General features: G+C 45.8%; 1 protein-coding gene across 1 annotated transcript in view; it reads right to left on the bottom strand.

Annotated features, from left to right (window-relative positions):
* The window catches only part of LOC135220942 (probable RNA-binding protein CG14230), a 312,424-nt gene that overhangs the window by 192,007 nt on the left and 94,513 nt on the right, over positions 1-25,904 (bottom strand). The window contains exon 2 of the mRNA XM_064258596.1: positions 6,877-7,098. Within this exon, the coding sequence (XP_064114666.1) occupies positions 6,877-7,066 (190 nt within the window). The 5' untranslated portion in view covers positions 7,067-7,098. The remainder of the gene's footprint in view (positions 1-6,876; positions 7,099-25,904) is intronic.

The raw sequence follows: 25,904 nt of genomic DNA, 5'->3' as shown, positions 1-25,904 counted from the left end.
AACTTTATGTAACGGCTAATTTAAAATGGTGCAAACATTACCACAATCGCATGTATGATTTTTTTTGGACGAGTTACCGCGCGGACGTAAGGAAAAAGTTTTTTCATAAATTCACCATAAATCGAAATATTGTGGTAGAGACTTCCAATTAGTTGCAAAATTAAGGTAAATGATTGAATATTACTAAAATATAAGAGTTTTAGCTTACAATTGCGTTTTTCGACCATTTAGGTAGAGTCAAATTTGACCGAAGGTTGAAATTTTGGCACATCGTTATTTATATGAAAATATCTCAAAACTGATACAAGTTACAATCATGAGTACTTTTTTGTTGTATTCTACATACAAATGCGCACATTTTCATATATAATACTCCGTGTAACGGCTAATTTAAAATGGTACAAAAATTATGTCAAAATGACGAAATAATTTCCGAGATGTGTCACAGATACTTTTTAGTGCGGCAAGAAAGAAATTCGCGCTTGCGCGCCTGCGTAACGATTGTAAACAAAACAACACCTTGATCCGTGAACTTCCAGCATCCCCCAAGGCGCGTGATTCAAGAGTTTTCGGCTGGTAGGCCTAAAAGTATTTTTCCTCGAATTTTAAAAAAAACTTTTGTATGTCGACGTAAAATACGTCCAGTCGGCACCTGAGACAAAAAATGTCGATGTAAAATACGTCCAGTCGGCGTTTAAGGGTTAAAGTCCCGCCGATGACGCCAACCCGCGAAGACGGCTTAATCCCTGTGATTTACAAAGGACTGAAAACGCTAAACCGCTACTTCATTGTTGTTCGGTGCAAAGTCGGAGTTGCAATGAAAGCGGAGCACTTTTCAGTAATGAAAACACAGGGATTGTACTGCCTGAAGAACCGCTTCTCATGGGCTGAATCATCATCTTCTTCTTCCCAGCTTTATCCAGGGAGGACATCTATATACTTGGAAGTAGAGCTGGCAGGCCGGGGAACAGGCAATGTCTTCCGTTATACATCTACAATTTGGGGCGAACAATGAACAACTGCACACCTACGAATACAAGATATATTTAGAAGAAAAACTCAGATGTCTGAAGAAATTATTCCGCATTATCGCAGCGGCAGGTGTGATGCAGCGGGAGGCTAGGCTACAGACTTCTGTTACCGTGCGGTAAACAAAAATATGAAAGCGAGTCTATTGAGATATCTGTCTGAAAATTCTCGCAATGTCCAAGGCAATGCAGTAGAGATGGTCATTCACGTATGCGAGAACTCCAGCCAACCAGAGACCTAAGTCTGTGATTGCCGGGCAGAGACCGTGCAATCTCAGAGAGCCAGCTGGTACTGGGCTGCGGCAGGCAGCCCATACACCGCTAGCTCTCGCTCACTTGTCATCCTGAGTTGCCAGGTAATCAATTCCAAGAAGGAATGCGTTCGGCTAGAACCATCGAGCGCAAAAAAAATACACTCGAGCATTTGCATTTAATTGAAACGGATTTCGGTGAATGCAAACGCTGAGGTGTTGTTGTTGTAACAATACCATAAGTATCTTAAAATCGAAACTGGTAACTCCTGGGAGGTTTGCAGGGCAGTCCCGAGTTGCAGTTCAATTAAGAAGATACTCTTCGTCTCAGTCACAACCCATAGAGTTAACTACGGTATGTACCTACACCTCGGACAATTCAACTGATAACAGAAGCATGTCGCGAGGGCAATGTACGTAGTATATTTGTAGGTTCCTGTACAAAGACCTCCATCCTAAATTCTCCTCCATTCGAGGAACAAGAATAAGGACTGGAAGCCGACACCCTTCATTCTCTAATGAAGAGAGTGAAGGAGAAGTTTTCCCGAAGGAAGACTTCTATGGTGAACAGGATACCGAAGACGATAGTTCAAGCCGAACTGGATGTTCACACCCGTTCTTCTCTATCCCGGGGCTGGTCGCCTACTGAGGAGACGTCAGGTCCATCCAGGCTGAGCCCCTCCCGAGATATTCTTCCTTCAGCAGCAGTTCTTCTCTCAAACACTAGAGATTCCAGGAATTCGAGCATTCGGCGAGATTCCCAATTATCGTAGTAACAATTATCTGGGATTCTCATCTCGACAACTCTGGACCGTGGTTTCGCCCAAGTGTTCGCAGATCATAGAAGACCAGAACACTCGGAGAGTGCTAGAAATTCTGAAGAATTCTAAGCACTTGGCAAAACCCCCACCAAATTTGTCAGACAATCATCGGGTGGTGGTCCTCCAGATTCCCGTAGAAATTGAGGATAGGGCAAGATCCTTCCTCAATGTCCGGTAGGACCCGAGGGTTCCCCCAGGAAAGCAGTCCCCAACGTGGAATCCTACGGAGAACGCTCTGCAGGATCCCTCCCCTTCCCTTCGCAGCCATAGGGAGAGAGGGAAAGGGGGAGGAAGATTGGACTCGCTCGCCTTCCCAGCGGAACTAGCAGTCGGAGAAGCGAGTACGGGCAGCTATCACCGTGTGGTGATGGCCGCTCAGAGTCTAGGAAAACGTTACTGTCTGGAGAAAACGTCTTCCCGAGGAGGGTTACGAACTCGTACTGTAGGCTAAACGTCTGCCGCCACCGAGACCATCGTCTGGGTGGGGCTGAGCGAGTGCCTGACATGAGAGAGCCGATACCGTCCTCCGATGCGTCCCAGTCCTCGTTGAGGTCGAAACCTCTCAAGAGGACCGAAGGAGGAGCCCACCCCGGTCTCTGTGTGCGTGGTCCAGCTGCACCGTCACGTGAACGGCAGTGATGGTCACTCCGCTGAGGAGGTTGAAGGGACAGGTGAAGGAGACCTCACGCTCCTACCCTGCCTACTAGCAGAACCAGTAGGCTGGGAGGACTGCAGGCGATCACCAACCCACGGTGGCGATCAAGCTGCAGGTCTGAACCAGCGGTCTTCTTACAGAGAAACGCTGGACCAAGGAACGGAGCGTCGGTCTCTTATGTCAGAGGAGCTGTTACGAGAGCTCATCCCCTGCCTACCAGCAGAACCGGTAGGCTGGGAGGACTGTAGGCGATCATCAACCATGGTGACAATCGAGCTGCCGGTCTGGACCAGCGGTCTTTTTGCGGGGAAACGCTGGACCAAGAACAGAGCGTCAGTCTCTTCAGGAGAGCTGCTGGCGATCGGGCTGCACTGGTCGAGCAGCTCCCCGGGGGAGAGCGGCTAGACCGAGAGCAGCGGCGACGGTCCTGAGCATCAGAAGAGCTGCTGCTGGTTCCCCTATCCGTCTGGTCCCGGTGGGAGCAGCGGTCAGAGGACTGACAGAGTCCGTTGTCACGATAGGAGCGTTCTGATCGCCTCACTCTTCCCGGTGTAGCCCAAGGAAGTTGAAGGGATAGGAGAGGTAGATCTGACGCTCCCCCCTCGCCCACCGGCAGAACCTGCGTGCTGGGGGGGCTGCAGATGCTCGCCAACCCGTGGTGGCGATCGATCTGCAGGCCTGGTCGAGAGGATCTCCGGGGGAGAGCAGCTGGACCGAGAACCACGGTGACGGTCCAAAGCGTCAGAAGAGCTGCTGCTGGTCCCCCTCTCCGCCCGGTCCCGGTGGGAGCGGTGGTCAGGGGACCGGCAGAGTCCGCTGTCGCGGTGGGAGCGAGGCCTGTCCTCACGGCGCATCACACCGCTTGGCAACCAAGGGGACCGCTTCCTCGCCTCAGCCCGCAGCCGGTCTGTGACCGTTGCGTCAACCCTGGCTACTGGCAGCTCACCACGAGAGTGATTGCTGGCCTGGTGGGAGTCACCTGGGCGACTCCCAGTCTTCCGCTCAGTGCCTGGATCCTGGCGCTGAGCGAACTTGGTTGTCTGGGTCCTGGCTGCACAGTCACCCGTACACTCGGTACCTCTCACGAACGAGAGGCCGAGACGGTACATGGCGTCAAGGCAGAACCTCTGGCGCCAGGAGAGGAGGTACCGGTGTTAGCCGGTACCCCTCCAGTCCCCGTCATCTTCTTCCTTGCGGAGGGAGAGACGGGCCCCGTTCCCGAAGGAACAGGAGGTCTAGCGGAAGCCCCAACTGTCCCACTGGAGTGGGACAGACCCTTAGAGGTCTCTGAGCGAGACTTCTTAGGGGGGGAGGAGGCTACCTTCTTCTTCTTCGGCTGAGGGGCCTCGGAAGTCGAAGGGGAAGAGGTGGCAGAAGACGACGGCAACACCTTCCTCTTCTTCCTGGACTTCCTCTTCGCCAGTTCCTCAGGACAACCGACAGGTCCTCCATCCAGGACGGAGTTGGGGCAGCTGCCGAAGCAACACGGCCTAACTGCACCTGTCCAGAGGGACCTGCGGTAGTAGCAGTGGAGAGAACGCTTCCTCGAGGAGGGCTACGAAACTCCTACCTGGCAGGTGAAGCGTCTGCCACCCCCGAGACTGGTCGGTTGCGTGAACACGACCATCGTCTGGGTGGGGCTGTCACTGAAAGAAAAGGATTAATTAAAAGAGGGCTGGATGGCCCGCCTCCACCGGTCTCTGCGTGCATGGACCCGTGGGAATGTCACGCAAACCCTGGGCACTGGACGATCGCTGCGAGAGCGATCGCCGGTCTGGCAAGAGTCACCCGAGCGACTCCTACCATCTTCCACTCCGTGCCTGGGTCCTGACACGGGGAGTGAACTCCGCAGTCTGGACCCTGGCTGCACGGTCACCCGTAGGTGACCGAACACTTGGTAACACTCGCAAGCGGGCGGCCGAGATGGTTCCCGGTCTGGAGGTGGAACCTTCGGAACTGGGAGAGGAGATACCAGAGGTGGCCGGTACCTCCATGGTCCCCGTCTGCTTCCTCCCCGAGGAAGGAGAGACGGGCCCCATTCCCGAAGGAACGGGAGGACCCGCGGAAGACCCACCTGTCTCACTGGAGCGAGACAGACCCTTAGAAGTCCCATGACGAGACTTCTTAGGGGGGGAAACCACCTTCTTTTTACGGCAAAGCCTTAAAAGTTGAAGGGGGGGAGGCATGCAGATATGATGATCTCGAAGAGGAGGATGACGACACTTGACAAGCTCTCTTCCTCTTCGGTTCCTTCTGCAAGACTTCTACCATCAGGAGTAGATAACCTCACAGGGCAGCGCGACAGCTTCATCCAGTGACATAAACTCCTGGGTAGTAGTGGTAATGAAAATGATTATCAGCAGGGGATCAGTACACACACTTGAGGATCGGTACGCAACATGCTACGAGTCATAGGAACAATTCCAAGGTTAGGATAACCAATACGAAGAGCATCCAACCAATACTGCTGAAAACAGAATCACCACTAGTCTGTAAAATAAGGAAAAAAAAAAATTAAAGTAATGAGGATACTCCTCACAAATCCAAGGGCGCCGCCCTACGAAGTGAGAGGAGATCCCCCAACATCAGCACACTGCACGCCCATCCCTCTACCTTCTTCCGATAGTAAGTGAAAGGAAGAAGGAGAAGAGAAATTACCATAACAACAAAACACGGACAAACCTTTGCAGTTCCCTTGGTAATTCCCAAGCGTAAGCATAATTTCCGGATGAATACATGTCCCATTATAGAATCAATACCACTTACGTTAAATACATGTCTCATCCTCACGATAAATACATATCTCGTCCTCATGCAGATCTGAGCCAGTATTAAAGGGCGAAAGAATGTAAATACGTAATATGTTGGCATACCTTAGCCACCGGCTCTTAACACAAGTAGAGGGGCGGTTACAAGGGCTATCACAAAAAAGTGGGTTTGTATATTAATTGAAAAACCAAGGACAAACCTTTGTTTAGTATTAATATCAAACACCGTATATGCATAATTATTTAAATACAAAAAAATAAACCAAAAGGATCCCACCGGGAAAAAAGATTAACAACCAGTCAGCCGGAGCTCACAAACACGATGGCCGAAAGTAAAGTGGAGCGTTTACATCCGGGCAGGCTAGCCTGCCCCACGGTAGTTACTGCCTAACCACTTTGTTCAAGATTCAACGGCTGTAATTCCAGCTACGCCGAAAGTATATTCCTATTGTTAAAGGACCAAAAGGATTGTATTACATATCGGAACAAATTTAATTTTGGACTGCCAAGGTAGAAAGCTTTCAGCTATGTAATTGCTTGGTAAGTCACTTATGTAAAACAAAAATTCTTTAATGAAGTTAAACTCCTGCCTGCCCCTCTCCACCCATCCTGCACTGCTTTCCCGTCCCCCTCCCAGCCAGGGAAACTCCGTACCTGCTCCACCAATCTTCCATTAGTATAGAGTCCTTTGTCTGTGCAAGCTTTTGTAAACAGCTATACTGCTGTTCCCCTCCCATGGCACCCAGCCACCTGACCCTCCCTCCCCCACTTTGGAAATTCTCCAGGCCTCCCACACTCCACAAACCCTTCCTAAGTTCTTCGTGAGTGTAAGCAATCTTACCAAAATTTCCTTAGGCCACACACCATTGCCAACCATTAGATAGTGGTTTTTTCAAATTTTTAAAAACTTATACATATATTATACATCTTTGGGCCCTGGTCCAGTGCTCTCAGATAATGAAGATCCAGATAACTGAGGGATTAATATAACAGAAATATCCTCAAAATCTTTTAGTGCACCTTGGTTGTTCGCAATTTTGATTCAAGCATTTTATGAGGATGAAATGAGGTGAACTGTCATATTTTTTTCTTATTTGGTACAAACTTCTGGCAGCCACATACTCTTACACATGTATGTATACCATGAGGAATGAAGCAAGATAAAACAGGAAGCAAAAACAACTTAAACTGCTACTTAACTAAAGAATCTAATATCAAATGCATACCTCTAAACCCTGTCCTTGGAAAAGCCTCATTTGTAGCTTTGCAGCTAACAGAGATCAAAGCTAATATAAAGCTCCACTGCATATGACAGCAAAAATACAATTACTGTACACAGAAAACTGCACTCACATTGTTCCAGTTGCTCTTGTGCTGCTGCAATGTTGACATAGGCAAATCTCTGCATCACATTCCCATCAGCATCTGTCTTTTCTTTCACTATAGCATCTATGATGGAGCCATATGGTGAAAGTTTTGATATTAACATATCCTTGTCAACCTCATCACCAAGTCCACCAACAAACAGTCTTGACTGCTTCATTTTGATATAAAATCAATACCAAAGGGGATGAGCTGTAATAAAAGATAACCTATCAATAAATTTTCTATAAAGGATACATGTTAGTACTCTATATAATTTTAATTCTTAAAATATGAATGCAACATAACTTGACTACAAAGCAAGCCAATATATTTCCACTAACTTTTAAAACTTCAATGGATTGGCTTACAATCAACTGCTGTATAGAGATAAGTGAATGGAATGTGTATTTCTTGATAAAATACAAATAGTACATTGTGTAAGGTCTGGTTTGAAGAGAACTATTTTACCATGAAAACTGCATGCTAGAGTAAAAATAACCTTCTTAGTGAAAAAACAGTTCTACATAATACATTGGTTTATCAAGTTACCATTTGAAGCTAAGTAGTAATATATATTTCTATATCCCACTTCACTCATTTTAGCTTTTTCTCATTCATTTCTACTGAAAATTACTTCTAACCTTCAGTAATTAACAACTTTTCTTTGACAAAGCTCTGAAACTGACACCCTTTCATCTGTATTCACAAATGCTCATGTTGAATGCATTAACATAAATGACCAGCTTAAATCAATTTCCATCTTTTACTTGAGGTTCTTCAACTTACCCATACCAATCATAGACAAAAAGCAAAAACCAATCAACTGGATTGTTGAATTCAATCTGGTACATCAGAAGAACTCTAAATCGTCCTAAAAGTTTTATCAATTTGAACAATATTACTGCCACCAAAATAGCTGAAAAGTTATTAAGAAAAATTCCAATAGTGAATATATAATGCATTGCAACTATATTTACATACAAAATACACTCCATGGAAAAAACCATAATATTTAAGAAAGAATGTTAAACATTTCCTTTCAAGTTTTACTAAACCCTTAAACGCATATTGGACGTATTTTACGTCGACGAAAATTGTCTGTCGGGTGCTTAATTGACATAAAATACGTCAACACTAAAAGGTTTTTTAAACATTCGCGGAAAAATAGTTATAGGCCTACTCAGCAAAAAATTTTGAATCACACGCCTTGAGGGATGCTGGGATTTCACGGATCAAGCTGTTGTTTTGTTTACAAGCGTTACCCAGGCGCGCATGCGCAAATTTCTTTCTTCTCGCTCTAAAAAGCATCAGCAACACATCTCAGAAATTATTTCGTCACTGACGTAATTTTCGCACCATTTTATATCAGCCGTTAAATAGAGTTTTATATATGAAAATGTGTGCAATTTCATGTAGAATACAAAAAAAAACCCATGGTTGTAGCTTTTATCAGTTTTGAAATATTTTCATATAAATACAATAAGTGCCAAAATTTCAACCTTCGGTCAACTTTGACTCAACCGAAATGGTAAAAAAATGCAATTGTAAGCTAAAACTCTTACATTCTAGTAATATTCAATCATTTACCTTCATTTTGCAACAAATTGGAAGTCTCTAGCACAATATTTCGATTTATGGTGAATTTTAAAAAAAAACTTTTTTTTACGTCCGAGCATTACGAATTCATGCATCATATTATGATAATATTTTCTCTGTGTTGCTTTGATGGTTTCACAATTTCTTATACGTATAGCAAAATCATTGCTATTTAGTGTACAATACAATGAAAAAATAATTAACTCATTAGCTTTAACCGTTCTGCTCACAGAGCAATTTATATACAATTATATATGAAATTTTTTTTTGCGCTGTCATATATTCCAATACTTATATATGATAATGATATTTTTTTTCATTTCTGATGGTTGCATACTAAACTTCAGGCAATGACAAAAAAAGAAGCAAAAAATTAACTCTTCATCTTGAAAACTAAGCGTGCTGTGATTTTTTGGAAAAAAAAAAAAAAAATTCCGCTTCAGCGCTTACTCCCGAACGCCGCCGGCATACGGGAGACACTTTTGGAAATACTGGCTTGGCGTTTAAGGGTTTACTGTGATCAAGGGAACTTCTTCACCAAATGTACAACCTACATGACTAACAAAATTTAAATATGGCAGTCTCTGAAGTGTATTAGAGATTTATTTAATATAAAAATTTCATAATAAAAATTATATTTTATAATAAAATGAAGTTTTATAAATATACTTACCAAGTATGTAATTACTTAGCTAACAATTAGCCTTGCACGGCATCCTAAATTAAAAAATTCACACGCAAGTGACTGTTGCAATGCAAGGGTGACAGGTACCGCTCACCACAATGGGAACTCACAAGCGACATAAGCCGACAGCACCATTCTTATTTATTGCCACTAAGTCCATGAATATCAGAGGGGAGGACGACGGGCTCTGATTTAGTAATTACTTGGTAAGTATATTTATAAAACTTCATTTTATTATAAAAATGATATTGTTATGTTACAATAAAGTTTCATACATACTTACCTGGCAGATATATACAATTAAAGGCCCACCCAGCCTCCCCGCAGGAGACAGGTGGAAGAGAGAAAATATGATAGAAAACGGGGATGGTTCCTAGTCCTGCCGCCCAGGGCAGGCCGGTAGATCACCTGACCTACCTGTAGCGAGTGGCGCGAAATTTGAATTTCTGTCGGGGACGACGGAGTCTTAGCTATGTATATATCTGACAGGTAAGTATGTATGAAACTTTATTGTAACATAACAATATCATTTTCATACAATCAACTTACCTGTCAGATATATACATAGCTGATTGGCACCCTTCGGTGGAGGGTAAGAGACAGCTTCTATATGGAATAGACAGGTAAACAACATATGTTGTAGGTATAAATAAAACCTTGGTTCCTACCTGATAGGTGGTAGACTTCGTGGGTGTTTGCCCAGTAGTCTGCATCACCTCAAGAAACTTTAGCGAGATATATGATCTATGGCCAAGAGTTCTTGTGGGTCTGCCGATGGGGTCTTATCCGCTTACTCGGCAGAGCCTAAAAGGACTTTGTCAATGGGTGCTGATCCACTTATATGACAATACACCTTATAAAGGAGCACACAACAATCCCGACCACCTGATCCTAACCATATGTTAGACCTAAGGAGTTGTTCCGAGTTATCCCGAACTCGTCACAACAACCGTAACTCAAAACCACTACACACACATACATAATTTTCAAAAAAAAAATTATACTCATCTAATTGGATATGACAAGCGTCTCTTACTGAACAACACAGACGGCCGCCCGTGCTAGCCTAAGTCCTCCATTGTTCGAAGAGACTCTCGACCATATCCAAAAAGAAGAAAAGTATATACATTTAAGGATTGGTGTCGGCTCCCGTACCCAGAATCGTATCCGCCGATACGAAAGGACCTAGAGAAAAACACTTCTCATATGTCACACGCACGTCTTTCAAGTAATGAGATGCAAATACTGAGTTGCATCTCCAAAATGTCGTATCTATGATGTTTTTAAGCGACATATTCTTATGAAACGAGAGAGACGTCGCTATAGCTCTCACTTCATGAGCTTTTACTCTCAAAAACAGTTGTAACTGTTCGTCAGGACAGGCCTTATGAGCGTCTGTAATGACGTTTCTTACAAAAGAATGCCAGCGCATTCTTGGACATCAGTCTTGTGGGGTCTTTTACCGCGCACCAAAGACCTTGTCTAGAGCCTCCCATTTGATGCTTTCTCTGAAGGTAGAACTTCAGAGCTCTAACAGGGCATAGAGACCTCTCTGCTTCTCTGCCTACGAGACTCGACATGCCTTTGACTTCGAATGACTTAGGCCAGGGATTCGTAGGATTCTCGTTTTCGCTAAAAACAGGGTCTTAAACGAGCAAATCGCTGAGTCTCCCTTGAATCCTACTTTATCCTGCAGAGCATGCAATTCACTAATTCTCTTTGCCGTAGCTAAAGATAATAGGAATAGGCATTTTCGGGTGTTAAGTCTCTAAACGATGCCCGATGAGGAGGTTCGAATCTTTCCGATGACAGATACTTTAGGACTACGTCTAGGTTCCAGTTCGGAGGTACTGGTTCCTTAGACTTTGAGTCTCAAAAGACCTTATGAGATCGTGGAGATCTTTATTATCTGCCAGATCTAAGCCTCTGTTTTCCTGAATACAGCCGAGAGCATACTTCTGTATCCCTTTATTGTGGATACGGCTAGATGAGATTTTTCTCTCAGGAATAGCAGGAAATCAGCAATTTCCGCTATAGAGGTAGTGGAGGAGGACAACTTCTTGGATCTACACCACCTTCTAAATACCTCCCACTTTGATTGGTATACTTTCGTAGTGGAGGTTCTGCGTGCTCTCGCGATCGCGCTTGCCACTTCGCGAGAAAAGCCTCTCGCTCTGACAAGTCTTTCGATAGTCGAAAGGCAGTCAGAGCGAGAGCGGGGAGGTTTTGGTGGTACCTCTTGAAGTGTGGTTGTCTGAGAAGATCCATCCTTCTTGGTAGGGATCTTGGAAAATCTACGATCCACTCTACCACCTACGTGAACCATTCCTGGGCCGGCCAAAAGGGGGCTATTAACGTCATCCTCGTCTCTTTTGACGCCACAAACTTTTTCATTACTAACCCCAGGATTTTGAATGGGGGAAAAGCATATACGTCTACTCGAGACCAATTTAGCAGGAAGGCGTCTACCATAAGAGCTCTTGGATCTTCCACGACCGAGCAAAAAACTGGGAGCCTTTTTGAGATGAATGTTGCGAAGAGATCCACATGAGGAGTTACCCCACAGAGACCAGAGATCGAGACACACTTCCTCGTGTAGTGTCCATTCTGTATGAAGGACCTGGTTCCTCCTGCTGAGCCTGTCCGCCTCACATTCCTTACTCCCTGTACGAACCTTGTCAGCAGGGAGATGTTCCTGTGAGACGTCCAAAGTAATAGGTCTCTCGTGAGCTCGTAAAGGAACGAGGAGTGCGTCCCTCCCTGTTTCCGAATGTAGGCAAGTGCGGTGGTGTTGTCCACGTTTACTTGCACTACCTTGTTTGACACCAGAGGTTCTAGGCTCTTCAAGGCCAGATGTACGGCGAAGAGCTCTTTGCAGTTTATGTGCCAAGACACCTGTGCTGGTTCCCAGGTGCCTGACACTTCCTCTGAGCCTAATGTCGCTCCCCAACCTCTCTCCGACGCGTCGGAGAACAACACTAGGTCTGGGTTCTGTGTTCTTAGAGAGATCCCTTTGTTCTCTTCCAGAGGGAGCAACCACCACTGTAGGTGTGACTTTATCTCCACTGGAATGGGAAAAAACGTCCGACAGTTGTCCGGTTTTCCAGCTCCAAGACCTCTTGAGGAAGAATTGAAGCGGACGTATATGAAGTCTTCCTAGAGGGAAGAATTGTTCTAGCGAGGAAAGAGTCCCCAGAAGGCTCAACCATTCCCTCGCCGACGTTTGTTGCTTCTCTAAGAAGAGAGAGACTATCCGCAAACCTTTTGCGATTCTCTCTTGCGAAGGAAAAACTCGAAAACCCCGAGAATCCATCCGAATCCCCAGATAGACTAGGTCTTGTCTGGGGGTCAGCTGAGACTTCTCGAAGTTCACAAGCAATCCCAACGCTTTGATTAATCCAGAGTTAACTTTAGGTCCCCCAAGCACTGTCTCTCCGATCTGGCCCTGATGAGCCAGTCGTCCAGATACATAGAGACATTCACTCCTTTGAGGTGAAGAAACCTCGCCACATTCTTCATCAGGCTTGTGAAGACCTGAGGAGCTGTGGACAGGCCGAAACACAAGGCTCTGAACTGAAAGATCCTTCCCCCCGTCATGAAACGGAGGTACTTCTTCGATGAAGGGTGGATCGGGACGTGAAAGTAGGCGTCCTGGAGATCTAAAGACACCATCCAATCTCCCTGTCGTAATGACGCCATGACTGAAGCAGAAGTCTCCATGGAGAACTTCTCCTTCTGAACAAATTTGTTTCAGAGAGCTGACGTCCAGTACTGGTCTCCAGCCTCCCGAGGCTTTCGCCACCAGAAAAAGGCGATTGTAAAACCCCGGGGAGTGTTGATCCCGTACCAATTCTATCGCTCTCTTGTCCCACATTTGTTCCACCATCGATCGAAGAGTATCCCTCAGCACAGGATCCTTGTATTTGGCTGATAGTTCCCTTGGTATTGACGTTAGGGGAGGAGTGTTCAGGAAAGGGATACGATATCCCCTCCTTAAGATCGCCAAAGATGACGCGTCTGCATTTATCAGTGTCCAGGCTTCCACAAATCCCAGGAGCCTGGCACCTACTGGTGCTTGGAGGAGAGAATCTTCATTTTCCCTTCTTAAAGGGATGAAAAGCAGATCTACCTCTCTTCTCTGGAGCCTTCCTCCTTGTGGAAGGTCTGGAGGTCGGACCACCTCGAAAGGGCTGCACCGTTGTACTGGGTCCTTTCTTGTCCGATGCAGCAACAGGTTTCTTCTTTCTTGCTGACTGCGTCAGCAGATCCTGAGTTGCCTTCTCAGTTTCAAAGAATGCGCAATGTCCTTTACTAACTGAGAAGGGACAAAAAGTCAGATAGAGGCGCATATAGAAGTGCTGCTCTCTGAGCATGTGAGACTGCCTTTGTTAAGAAGGCGCCATATACAGTCCTTTTCTTTAAAAGACCTGCCCCAAACAAAGAGGAGATTTCAAAAGATCCATCCTGTACCGCCTTGTCAATACAAGACAATATGCATAACAGGGCTTCAGGTTCGATTCCTTCCGAATCATGGGCTTTCTTGGACATCACCCCAAGGGACCAATCTAAGAAGTTAAAAACTTCCAATACACGAAAGAGTCCCTTGAGGAGATGATCCAGTTCCGAAATTCCCCACGTAATCCGTGCGGAATTGAGACTTTGACGCCGTGAAGCGTCAACCAAAGTCGAAAAAATCTGTTTCGGTTGTAGAAGGGAGAGCAATACCCATATTCTCTCCCGTCTGATACCAAATGCCTCTTTTCCCAGCCAATCTTGCTGGAGGCATGCAGAAGACTGTCCTCACTAAGTCTTTCTTAGACTTCATCCATGAGTCTAAGGAATGTAATGCTCTCTTCATCGATATGGTGGGTTTCATTTTGAGAAAAGACGAAGGCTTCTTCGTCTTAGCACTGGAAAAGAGCGAGCGCGGAGAAGGAGGAGCGGCAGGCGTCAACTCGTCTCCGTACTCCTCAAGAAGTAGGGTAGTCAACACCTTATAGTTAGACAGACCTTCTCTTCCACTATATTCGTCATCCGAGTTTTCCTCTAACTCGGGATCTACATGCGTCTCCGCTCTCCTTTCCCGAACGTTCTTCTTCTTGAGGAGACAAACTCCTAATAGGAGAGGGGCTAAGGGAATGATAATCCTTCCTCTTTCCCGTTCTAGAAGTCTTGGAAGGCGTCATAAGCTTCGGCTTCTCTAGAATTTTAGAAGACGCTTCCCGCTTACATGACGCTTCCCGTTCGCCAAGCGTCATGGATGACGTCTTTTGCTGACGTCTCGATGACGCTTCGCGCTTGGAAGACGCTCCGCTCTCCAAAGGCGTCCTACTTGGCGTCATAATATTGGACGGAGCGTCATGTCTATGCTCCGTTTCCAATGACGCTTCGCGTCTAAAAGACGTCTTACGTCTCTCTGGCGTTACGAAACTCTCGTAAGCACCTGTTCTCGCTCTCGAACTAGACGCTTCTGTAAGACGTTTTAGCCGTTTCCCGTCTGTATGACGCTTCTCGTTGAACAGGTGAGAGAGGACGAGAACTTCTTAATTGGAAGCGTCACGTCCTTCCGACGTAGCGCTAAAACTCCCACTAGAGATGACAGTTGCTCTTGAACTGCCATAATGATCTTTCTTGACGCTTCTCCCACGTCCAGTGCATGACGTCTTTCGTCATCACTCGGGGGAGAAGAAGGAAAGGGTACTTCCGCGTACACTTCAGGTGACGCTGACGCCCCCTTCGCTTTCTTGCTAGAAAGACGGAGCGTCATCTGAGAAACGCTCTGGACTAGAATCTATGTCAGGCTTCATATGACGCTTCAGCGGTCTCGACAAGTTCGATTCCTTCCACCCTCGTTTAGGTGAGGGAGAGGGAGAGGACGAGAAAACACTCGCGAAGGACGCTTTTTCTATAGCGCCCTTGAGCCGCCTGCCACGAAGCAGAGCTAGCTGAAGGGACGTCTGACCGTTGGGGATTCCCCACGACCTCCTTAAGGCTTTCGACTTTCCTTCTCCTCTGGGCATGGGAGCTTGGAAGAGGTCTAGGCCTGGGAGCGTCGCAGGGACGATCAAACGCCCCTCCACAACACTGGGAGAACTCACTTCACTGAAATGCTCACTTTCACTAGCCTTACCTTTGAAGTCAGCCATCTTGGACTTCATGTCTCTAATTGTAGCTTTCAGATTGGCGATTTCCGATGCCGAATCCGAAAAAGCACTCTGAGAATGAGATACATAGGGAGAATCTACATCAGTAGGATTAGAATTATCCGTGAAAGGCTCAATAGGCCTTGAACTCACACCTTTCAATCGTCTAATTCTATCCCTCTCTAACTTCTTCAAATAAGAAGTCAAAGTCTTCCACTCTTCTGCATTCAATCCCTCGCATTCCTTACAAGTTTAATTATAGCAAAAACACTGAACCCCCCTACATTTACGGCATACAGTGTGAGGATCAACCGAAGCTTTCGGTATCCTCACCCTGCAGCCTACATTCACACACATTCTCACACTCACATTTGAATCAGACATACTGAGAAAAATCCAAAAGAGTTATTCCAAAAACAGTCCACAGTAGCGAATGCCAAAACACGATCCAGATACGTCACCAAAAAGCCGAAAAACGATGATCAAAGGATGAAATATGAATCTAAGTCAGGAGGTAATAGCAACAATGTTGATACCACCGGCGACAGAGAAAATATGATAGAAAACGGGGATGGTTCCTAGTCCTGCCGCCCAGGGCAGGCCGGTAGATCACCTGACCTACCTGTAGCGAGTGGCGCGAAATTTGAATTTCTGTCGGGGACGACGGAGTCTTAGCTATGTATATATCTGACAGGTAAGTTGATTGTATGAAAATAAAATTTTTATAAAAGTAACTTACCAAGTAATTACTTAGCTGAATCCCAAATTGCTAGGGGCACTGGCTCAGTGTTTGTCACTTGCTTCCCTTGGAAGAGAGCTACAGCAGGAGATGCTGCCTCTGGTGGTGCTCATCTTAACCTGTAGTGGCGCTGCAGTGAGCCAAGAGTTGCCTCTACATTGGTGGAAGTCTTGTAACGGGGGATCTGCCTGACCGCTGACAAGACTCAAGATAAAATATTCATGCCCTTGCCCTGGGCGCAGTACCATAACAACAAGACCAGAGAATAAGCATGTCACCTTTACACTGTTACACAAATTCATGATAAAAAGACACTAACCAACCAACCAACCAACTGGTGGGTCCTCCAGGTACTAGGTACCCTTCAGGCTCCCCATATCTTTACATCCTTGACACAAGGAAATGAGATAGGAGAAAGATCGTGTCTCTATTATGCTTCCTCACCCAAAACTACGCCAGATACCACCAACGGACAAGTGTACTGCAATTGTCAAACACCGTTTCTACTTCATTCAAATAATGTGACGCAAATATAGACTTACACCTCCAATAAGTTGATTGAAGGATCGCAGAGAGAGACAAGTTATGTTTAAAGGAGAGGTGGCCACAGCTCTGACCTCATGTGCTCTCACTTTAAGCAAAGGAAGCGTTTCCTCCTGTATCCGGGAATGAGCTCAGATATTAGGTCTCTGATAAAGAAGAAAAAGCCGTTCTTGGAAAGCGGATGGGAAGGATCTTGACTGAACACCAGAGGTTACTTGAGGATCCCCTGATCTTCTCCATTCTCTCCAGGTAACACCTAAGTGCTCTTGACTTAGGAGAGAGCTCTTTTTTCTTCATCCGAGCCCAGATATTAAGTTCCTTATACGAAAAGAGCAAGGCCAAGGCTTATTAGGATCCTCGTTCTTGGCTTGGAAAGTCAAGGTGAAGGAGCTGACAGCATCGCCTTGGGAGAATCAGGCTCTTTTATCTATAGCGTGTAGCTTGCTCGCGCATTTAACCCTAGCTAAGGCTACTAAAAACTACATTTTACATAAAACATCCCTGAGAAAGGCAAACTTGAGGGGCTCAAAGGGAGGGCCTACAAGCCACTTCAATACTACGTCCAGGTTCCAGGAAACCACTGTCAACTTCTGCTTGGAAGTATCGAAAGATTTCAGTAGGTCATGAAGACCTTGAAAGCATGGCATGGTAACCTTTAATTGTGGAAGATGAAAGGTTCTTTGAGGTTCTTAAATAGAAAAGAAAATCAGCGATCTGGGCTACAGAGGTCTCAGAAGACAAGATGTGATGTCTGAAGTGCCATCTACAGAAGACTGTCCATCTAACTAGTAGATGTTGCTAGTAAACTGGGGTCTGCACCTTGCAATAGCTTCCCCAGCTGCTCTTGAAAATCCCTTCACTCTGACAAGTCTCCTGACAGTCTGAAACCTGTCAGAGCAAGCGTTAACAACCCTTGGTGGTACCTTCTGAAGTGCATTTGTCTGAGTAGCCACGGTATTTGGGGGAGCAGTCACAGGAAGTCTACCAGAAGATGAAGAAGGTCCAGGAACCATTCCTACGTGGACCAGAACAAAGCTACCAGTCATTGAGACGTTGCTGTGGGCCACGAACTTATTCAGGACTTCCTTGACCAGGTTGAAGGGAGGGAATGCATAAGGATCCAGGCCCGACCAATTGATCAGCAGTGCGTCCTTTGCCCACACTCGAGGATCCCGTGCTGGAGAGCAGAAGAGAGCAAGGCAGTTGTTCCTTGATGTTGCAAACAAGTCTATTAGGGGTCTGCCCCACAATCTCCACTGGTTGGAGCAAATCCTGTCGTCCTGAGTCCATTCGGTGGGAAGCACTTGCCTACGCCGGCTCAACTCAACCGCCAGTACATTTAATTTCCTCTAAATGAAGTGGGTGATGAGCGTTACTTGATGCTGATGAGCCCACAGGGATAGCTCTCTTGCTGTCTGACAGAGGGAAAAGGAGTGTGTAGCCCCATTTCTTGATATAAGAGAAGGCTGTGGTGTCGTTGGCATGTACAACTACCACCTTGTTGTACACATATGAGGAGAACTGACATAGATTCAGATGAATTGCCTTCAACACTTTGATGCTGATGTGGAGCTTTGTTTCTTCTGAAGAGCATGTCACAGAGACCACCCGAGACCCTAGGAGGGATCCCCAGCCCAGATCTGGAGCATCTGAGTAAAAGTCCAGGTCGCAGTTAGAAGGAAGAAGGGACCTCCCCTGTGAATACCTTCTTTCTGGCAGCCACCATTTGAGATTGGATTTTACCTCCTGCGTGACAGGAACAATCATCGAGTCCAGTTGAGTCTTCCTGTCCCAGTTGGCTTTGAGGAAGAAATGAAGATTTCTTGTGTGTACCCTGCCCAATGGAACGAAGGTCTTGATTGAAGAAAACATTCCTACCAGACTCATCCACTGTAGAGCTGATCATGACAGGAGAGAGGAACTTGGAGATTGACTGAATGCAGTTCGCGATTCTCTTTGGGGACGGAAAAGGCTGACAAGTCTGAGAGTTGAAAATCATCCCCAAATAAAGAATCTCCTGAGATGGTACCACCTGGGGCTTCTGGGTACTTAGAGGTATTCCCAATTTTTGGGAAAGATGAAGCGTTGTCTGCAGGTCCTTCGTGCACTGTTAATTCGACGGCGAATGGAAAAGCCAGTCGTCTAAATAAAGGCTGATGTTTGATGCCTAACAGGTGAAGCCATTTGGCGAGAGGAGAGAGAATTTGAGAGAAAACCTGAGGCGCTGTGGAAAGACCGAAGCAGAGGGACCAAAACTCGAAAACCTTCTACTGAAAGACGAACCATAGGTACTTCCTGGATGTTGGATGAATTGGGATGTGCAGATAAGCATCCTGCATATCTAGAGTGATCATCAAATCACCTGGATGAATGGATGACATGACTGAATAGTTAATTTCCATCTTGAACTTGGTCTTTTCTACGAAGTGATTGAGAGCCCTTACATCCAGTACCGGTCTCCTGCCCCCTGATGTTTTGGGAACTACGGACAGTCGATTGTAAAATCCCTGGGAATGGACCTCTACTACTACTTCTATGGCCTTCTTCAGGAGGGAGGATATTTCCTTCATAAGGGCCAAGTGTCTTTCTGAGGCTTTTGAGTACGCTGTCAATGCGATGGGAGAGGAGTCTAAAGGAGGGATCTCCCAGAAAGGGATGCAGTAGCCCTCCTTTAATACCCTGATGATCCATGGCTCTGCTCCCCTGCAAGTCCACTCTCCAAGAACTCTAGGAGCCTGGCTCCCACTGAGGGACTAAGGAATTCTTGTTCACTTCTTCAGCTGAGACTTAGTGGTGGAGTGCTTTTTGACGGACTTCGAATAGAAGCACAGGTTGGAGCGGGGTCTAGGATGAGACTGGGCTCTCTTCGCACTAAAGGGATGCTTTGGAGTGGAGAGATGAACTTCAGACAAAAGGGTGCCAACATAGAAGGCTTGGAACATGACGATTGAGTCAGGAGGTCCTGAGTCGACTTCTGCAGGTCTGCAGCTATCTGCTCTACCATGGCCTGTGGTAAGTGATGGGAGGGGTCAAGAGGAATGAAAAGCAAAGCTGCCTTCTGCAGGACAATAACTCCCTTCGAAGCAAAAGAACATCAAAGGTCCCTCTTCTTAAGAAATCCGAAAGGGAAGAGCGATGCAAGCTCTGCCGCACAATCTCAGACTTCCTTATTCTTGCACAAAAGCATGCTGAGAAAGTCTGCTGAAACAGAGTCAACCATCCCTGTGGCATTCTCAATCTTCATGGTGAGAGCACCCACCATCCACTCGGGGAAACTGAATACCTTAAACAATCTCTTGACGAGGTGGTCCAATTCCACCGAGGAGAAGAAAACTCTGGCTGAGGCAAAGGCTGCCTGGCGCAAAGAGTCGATGAATTAGAGAAGTCCCCTTGGGGGGAGGCAACTAAAAAGGGAGGGTCTTTCTCTGGTGTCGTAAGGCCTATGGTACCTCTTTGATAAGATGTGAGGGAGGATGAGCGAATGTCACCTTCCCATGTTCCCTCTTCATTGAGATCCACTCTTTGGCCACCTTCAAAGCTTTCCTGGAGGATGTGGAAAGGACCATCTTGGGAAGGAGAGCGAGTTCAAGCTGATTCTTCGACATCAGGAACGAGGGGGCAGGAGATGCAGGAGTAGGAGTGAAGAACCCAGGATAGCTCTCCAAGAGGAAATGAAGTAAAGCCTTGTATGCTGTCAACTCAGCCGAATCCTGACCCTCATCTTCCTCGTCCTCTGAAGAAACCGGTGAAAGGTTGTCGGCCATCTTGGAGGAAACTCCTACTGGAGGAGCTTTCTTGACGTAACTCCAAATATCTGCTAGCTGTCTCTTCAGCGGTGCAAGAGAGGGGTCATCTGATTCTGCAACTAAGGTCTGCTGTTGCCGGTCCAAAGCAGGTACAGGTGCAGGTTGAATAGTTGCAGAAGCAGATATGACAGGATTAGGAGCAGTCATCACGGGAGAGAGCAGTCAAAGCAGGAGCGAGAACTGGTGGTGCAGGAACCAATGGTGGGTGCACGGTCACTGGAGATGGGAGCACGCCTGGGACTGGGCTCTCGGGAATGGGAGTTTTGTGCCTAGCCAGATGCTCAGGTGACAAGTGCCTAGCACAGAGCTTCCGATGTTTGGAGTCCTGGGGAGACAGCAGTAGAGGCGAGTCCCATGGATGAGAAGGCAACTGTACCAGAGCAAACACTGAAGGGTTAACCCCCTAGCTACACAGAGGAAGGGTGAGGTCATAGGAGTCCTTATGCCGTTTGATTAGCACCGAGGACTTGGGAGCCGAATCACGCACATGCCTTTTCAATGGCCTAGAATCGTTCCCATAGCATCTAAAACACATGTGATCCGACTCCAAGTCAGAACTCGATGATAAATGGTGCACATCCACAGACATGGCTTTCCAACGGCAGTCGGCCGTATCCTGGGACTTTACAACAGGACCAACAAAGGGGGCAAACCCTATCAACCTCCCGTGGACCTCTGGTATGTCTTCTCCCTGGTGCATGGGGAGCGGGACAGTGACCTTCATCTAGGAGAGCCAGTGGGATGGAAAACCACATCCTCTGATGACACTTCACTTAGCACTTTATCACTGCTAACTTTTCTCCACTTTGTCCATGAGGACTCTAAGAGACACCCCAACTCTGAAACAGAACTTAACAGTAAATTAAACTTCTTATCAAACTTAAGAGTTAATCCTAGACTCTTGACTGGCAATGGCATTGGGTTTAGCAGCATGGGAGCTGAGCACCTGAGTGGGAGGAGGGAGAGAAGAGGGCTGCAGATAGGCAAGATTATTACCAGGAGTAGAAGGAAGAGGCAGACCGGAATCTGTCTTAGGCCTAGGGGAAGAATCCCTACTGAAAGAAGCCTTACTTTTGGCTCTAGCGGCCACCTTCCTGATCCTGCTCTTTTCTAACCTATTAAGGTGAAATTCCAAAAACTTCCACCTACTATCATCCCACTCCTTACACTCATCACAGGTGTGAACTCTTGTACACACCTGTCCTCAACACTTACTACGCCTAGTGTGTTTATCATAGAACAACTTGGTCAATCTAGTCTTGCAGCCTTCGCTACAATAGCAAAGATTGGAAGCACTAGAGTCAGACATACTAATATTCTGAGCTAACAGAAGAGAAAACTAATGCAGGTAAAGCAACCAAGTTGAATGCAACAGGTGAAAAACCAACTAAAGTGGGTACATCACCAACAGTAAGCAATCGAAAAAGCGGCAAACATAAACTTGGGAGCAAGACGATGTATTGCTGGTTGTGCGGCACGGATAAGAATGATGCTGTCAGCTTATGTCGCTTGTGAATTCCCGTTGCAGTGGGCGGGGCTTGTCACCCATGCATTCCAACAGTCACTAATTGTTAGCTAAGTAATTACTTGGTAAGTTACTTTTATAAAATTATTCAACACTTAAACATTCATCAAGCTATAACCTTACAGACACAACAAAGAAAAAATTTCACAATTATACCTGGTGGGTTGGCAGGGTGTTTTTCTACCTTCTCACTTGCAAGGAAGCTCAAGCGAGTTTCCTATTTTCTCGTCCCTTGTATGCCCACTAGATTGTGGAGGTTGAGGGGGGATTTTGTAAATGTTTGGTAAGTACTGAAATAATTTATTATGAAAATTCATACTTCAATAAAACTTAGCAAAACATCCATCTAGCTCCATACCATAGATATGGATGGGAGGCTGGTGATTGCTTATATTTCATATTGTTTATATTTCATATCTTAGCCAAATTACCCATATTTTACCTATTAAGGAATTTTCTAATAGGATCAGGGAGGATAGAGGATGGACGATGGTTAACTGGTAAAAGATCCTCGATTACCCTTTCCTTACCTGCATTAACAAGAGTATTCTTACTTTCTCCTTCACTTGACTCAAATTCTTCTTAGGTTTAACTAAACATGATATTGTTATGATACAATAAAGTTTGTTCATACTTACCTGGCAGATATATATATATAGCTGTATTTTCTGAAGTCCGACAGAATTTTAAAAACCTCCGGCACATGCAGTGGTCGGCCAGGTGGTTAGTACCCATTCCCACCGCTGGGAGGCGGGTATCAGGAACCATTCCCGTTTTCTATTCATAATTTTTATTTCCACTGTCCCGAGGGGAGGTGGGTGGGTACTTGATTATATATATCTGCCAGGTAAGTATGAACAAACTTTATTGTATCATAACAATATCATTTTGTTCATGAAACTTACCTGTCAGATATATATATATAGCTGAATCCCACCGTTGGAGGTGGGAAGGGACAGAATAGAAGGATTTTTGGAAACAAATGCATGCAGATGATTTACATCTTGGTTCCACCTGTTAGCATAGCTGGCTTTGTGGTTATTGCCACGTAAGTCTGCTTGTGCTACTAGAGTTGCCAGCGAGGTAGAGACCTATATAGCTGGTGCACTCCAGATGATCTGTCAACAGGGGCGAGACCACGACGTGACTAGACCATATTGACCATACCCTGAGGGCTAAGAAGTAAAATAAATAAATTATAAATATATATATATATATATCTATATATATATATATATTATATATATATATATATATATATATATATATATATATATATATATATATATATATATATCACCACCTGACCAACCTAGCCAAAGTTAAGGTGTTTTAACTAAGGCTTAAGAGTTAAGAAGTCGCCATAGGCGGCGACTCAATAACTAAATTAAGAGCTCTTCCTAACCATTTTCTACAGGATAGGATGAGTGGTACTTCTTGCCCCCAAGATTGTGTCTGCAGACACGTATGGCCCTAGCGAGCAGCAGATCTCATATGCCGTCTTCACATCCCGCAGGAAGTGTGAAGCGAACACAGAGTTGCTTCGCTAAAACGTGTTACTCAGTATGATACTGAGTGCCATGCTCTGTTGAAATGCTTCCGAGGCCGCGCCCTCACCTCGTGAGCATTCAGATCAAAAGATTTCAAATCTTTGTGCAAACACAATGAAGGAGCCTTTTTGAAAGAACTCCTTAACACTAAAGCCAGGGTGTTCTTTGATATGGGCAAGTCTGGTCTTTTTCGGAACACTGCAGATTGTCCGAAGGACTTCGACTTTCTTTAGTTTTATGTAGATAAAACTTGAGAGACCCGACAGGGCACAGGACTCTCTCTGGCTCTTGCCCAATAACTTTTGCCATCCCTTGATTCCAAGCTCCTGGCCCAAGGAGTAGACGGGGTTTGCCAGTTACAGTTAGGCCAACAACGGCAAAGGGTGGTTTAGTGAACACACCGCATTGTGTTCCCTAAAGCCAACACTTCTGACGATGGCTTAAAACCTCACTAACCCTCTTTGTCGTATCTAGAGTGGTCAGAAAATAGGCCTTTCTAGTCACGGGCAATAAGTTAACCAAGAGGAGAGGTTCGAAATGCTTTGACATCAAGAACTTCAGACTACGTCTAAGTTCCATATAGAAAGCTTTGATCTGGACATGCACAGTCAGTCCGTCTGTACTAAAGTCAGGTGACCGACCAGTTGACCAGTCAGACGAATCAAGGACAGCAAGGCTGTACCCTGAAGACCATAAGGCACTATTCTTCGCTGAAGGATGAGTGTCTGGACTGCCTGGGCGATTCAAGCTAAGCAAACCTTGGGGGGTGTATCAACACAACCCAACGTCGTTAGCGAATCAACTCCTGAGCAACTCCTGACTCGAGCTTCTGGTGCCAGGAGAAAGGAGCGAGGAGCAAAAAGGCGATTCAGTCCCGAAGGACGAATGCCTGACAGTCCAACCTGGTCTCATGTAAAACGATCATCGGGGGTGTATAAACGCAACCGACTTCGTCAACAAGAAACTCAGGGCTACTATATGTCGCCTGATCTCGCACGAGTGTCTGACTCCGAGAAAACAGGTGAGACAAAAAGTAGATGGTGAGCAAGTTTCGAGATTCCACAGAACTCAAAGATCGTGAAGGGCTTTGTTGTTTGACAGAAGCAAATCTCTGAGCCCAAAGGCCATCAACAACATATTTGCGTATTCTTTAATAGTTGTGACTGCCAGCTTATCCCATTCTTCAAACGGAAAGGGAAGACGGTAATCTTATGCTGTCAACATCTCGATAGTCTGAACGTGGTCAGACTCAGAGCGGAGAGGTTATAGGTACCTTTCGTGTTAGAGTAGACCGACTCTCTAGGAAAAGGTCCTTGGAAAGTGAACTAGGAAGGACGTGACCTCTGTGAATCTAGGATCTTGAAGGCCAACATGGGGCGATCAGCGTCATTGTCGCTCCCTATGACGTCATAAATCATCTATTACATTTCCTAACCGTTTGAAAAAAGGGAAAAGAGACTAAACATCCATCCCCGTTCAATATCATAGGATGGCGTTTAATGGTACCGCTCCCGGATCGAGAATAAGGGAGCAGAGAAGAAGCCTCTTCTCCACAACTCTCAACATACTTCTAAAGAAAGATTCCACTCGGAAGTCAGTAGTTGCTGCCGTCGATCGAGACGATTCGTACGGACTTTTGCAATCCTGTAACGAACCTCTAGAGGATCGTTACATTCTACGTCTGCTGTTATAATAGGCTCTCTCTCGTAAACCCGAACAGGGACCGAGAGAAGATACTTCCTAAGATATGAGAGAGCTGTGGAAGATCAGAGTTGATATGGACCACTGGTTCCAAAAACTCGTTTCGAGGACTGGAGGGACGACCGAATTGCTTCCACTTCTTTCAGATTATGATCCAGGATATCTGAAACCCTCTCCAGATGTCCGGCACCTTCTTTCTATCACCCCAGGTGATACTTGACGCACTAAGAGATGTTCAGAATCGTTCCTAGATCTCGAATAAAATTTCAGTTTCCCGGTAGGAAAAACATGTAGAGGTCTGAATTGCAGTCTATTCAGGGAAACAAACTTCTTTAGGAAGGAAATGGTCCCCAGCAAGCTCATCCATTCCCTCACACAGTATGTTTACTTCCCTAATAAGGCTGCGCTTTACCTAAGCAGGAGAGCATATAATAGTGCAATGTTGCGGTAGACTCGTAGTCCTATACCGTGCAGTAACAAGCACCGAAAGGAGTAAGAGATATCTCTGTTGAACATAGTAAGGCAAAACGAATGCAATGTTTATTCATTCATGTAAGAAATCCCCTCAATCTTAGGCTAAAGTCCGTGATTGTAGGGCAGAGATACAGTTAGTCAGTCAATCCCGCAGGAGAGACGTAACCGCCAGCACAGAGATACGGTTAGTCAGTCAATCCTGCATGAGAGAGAGACGTAACCTACCGCGCATGACAGCACACGAGCTGGTACTG

The sequence above is a fragment of the Macrobrachium nipponense genome, chromosome 2 (genome assembly GCF_015104395.2).
Source record: "Macrobrachium nipponense isolate FS-2020 chromosome 2, ASM1510439v2, whole genome shotgun sequence".
In the NCBI taxonomy this organism is placed as follows: Eukaryota; Metazoa; Arthropoda; class Malacostraca; order Decapoda; family Palaemonidae; genus Macrobrachium; species Macrobrachium nipponense.
Note: the sequence above shows the minus strand (reverse complement) of the source record. Positions and strands in the feature narration are given on the sequence as shown.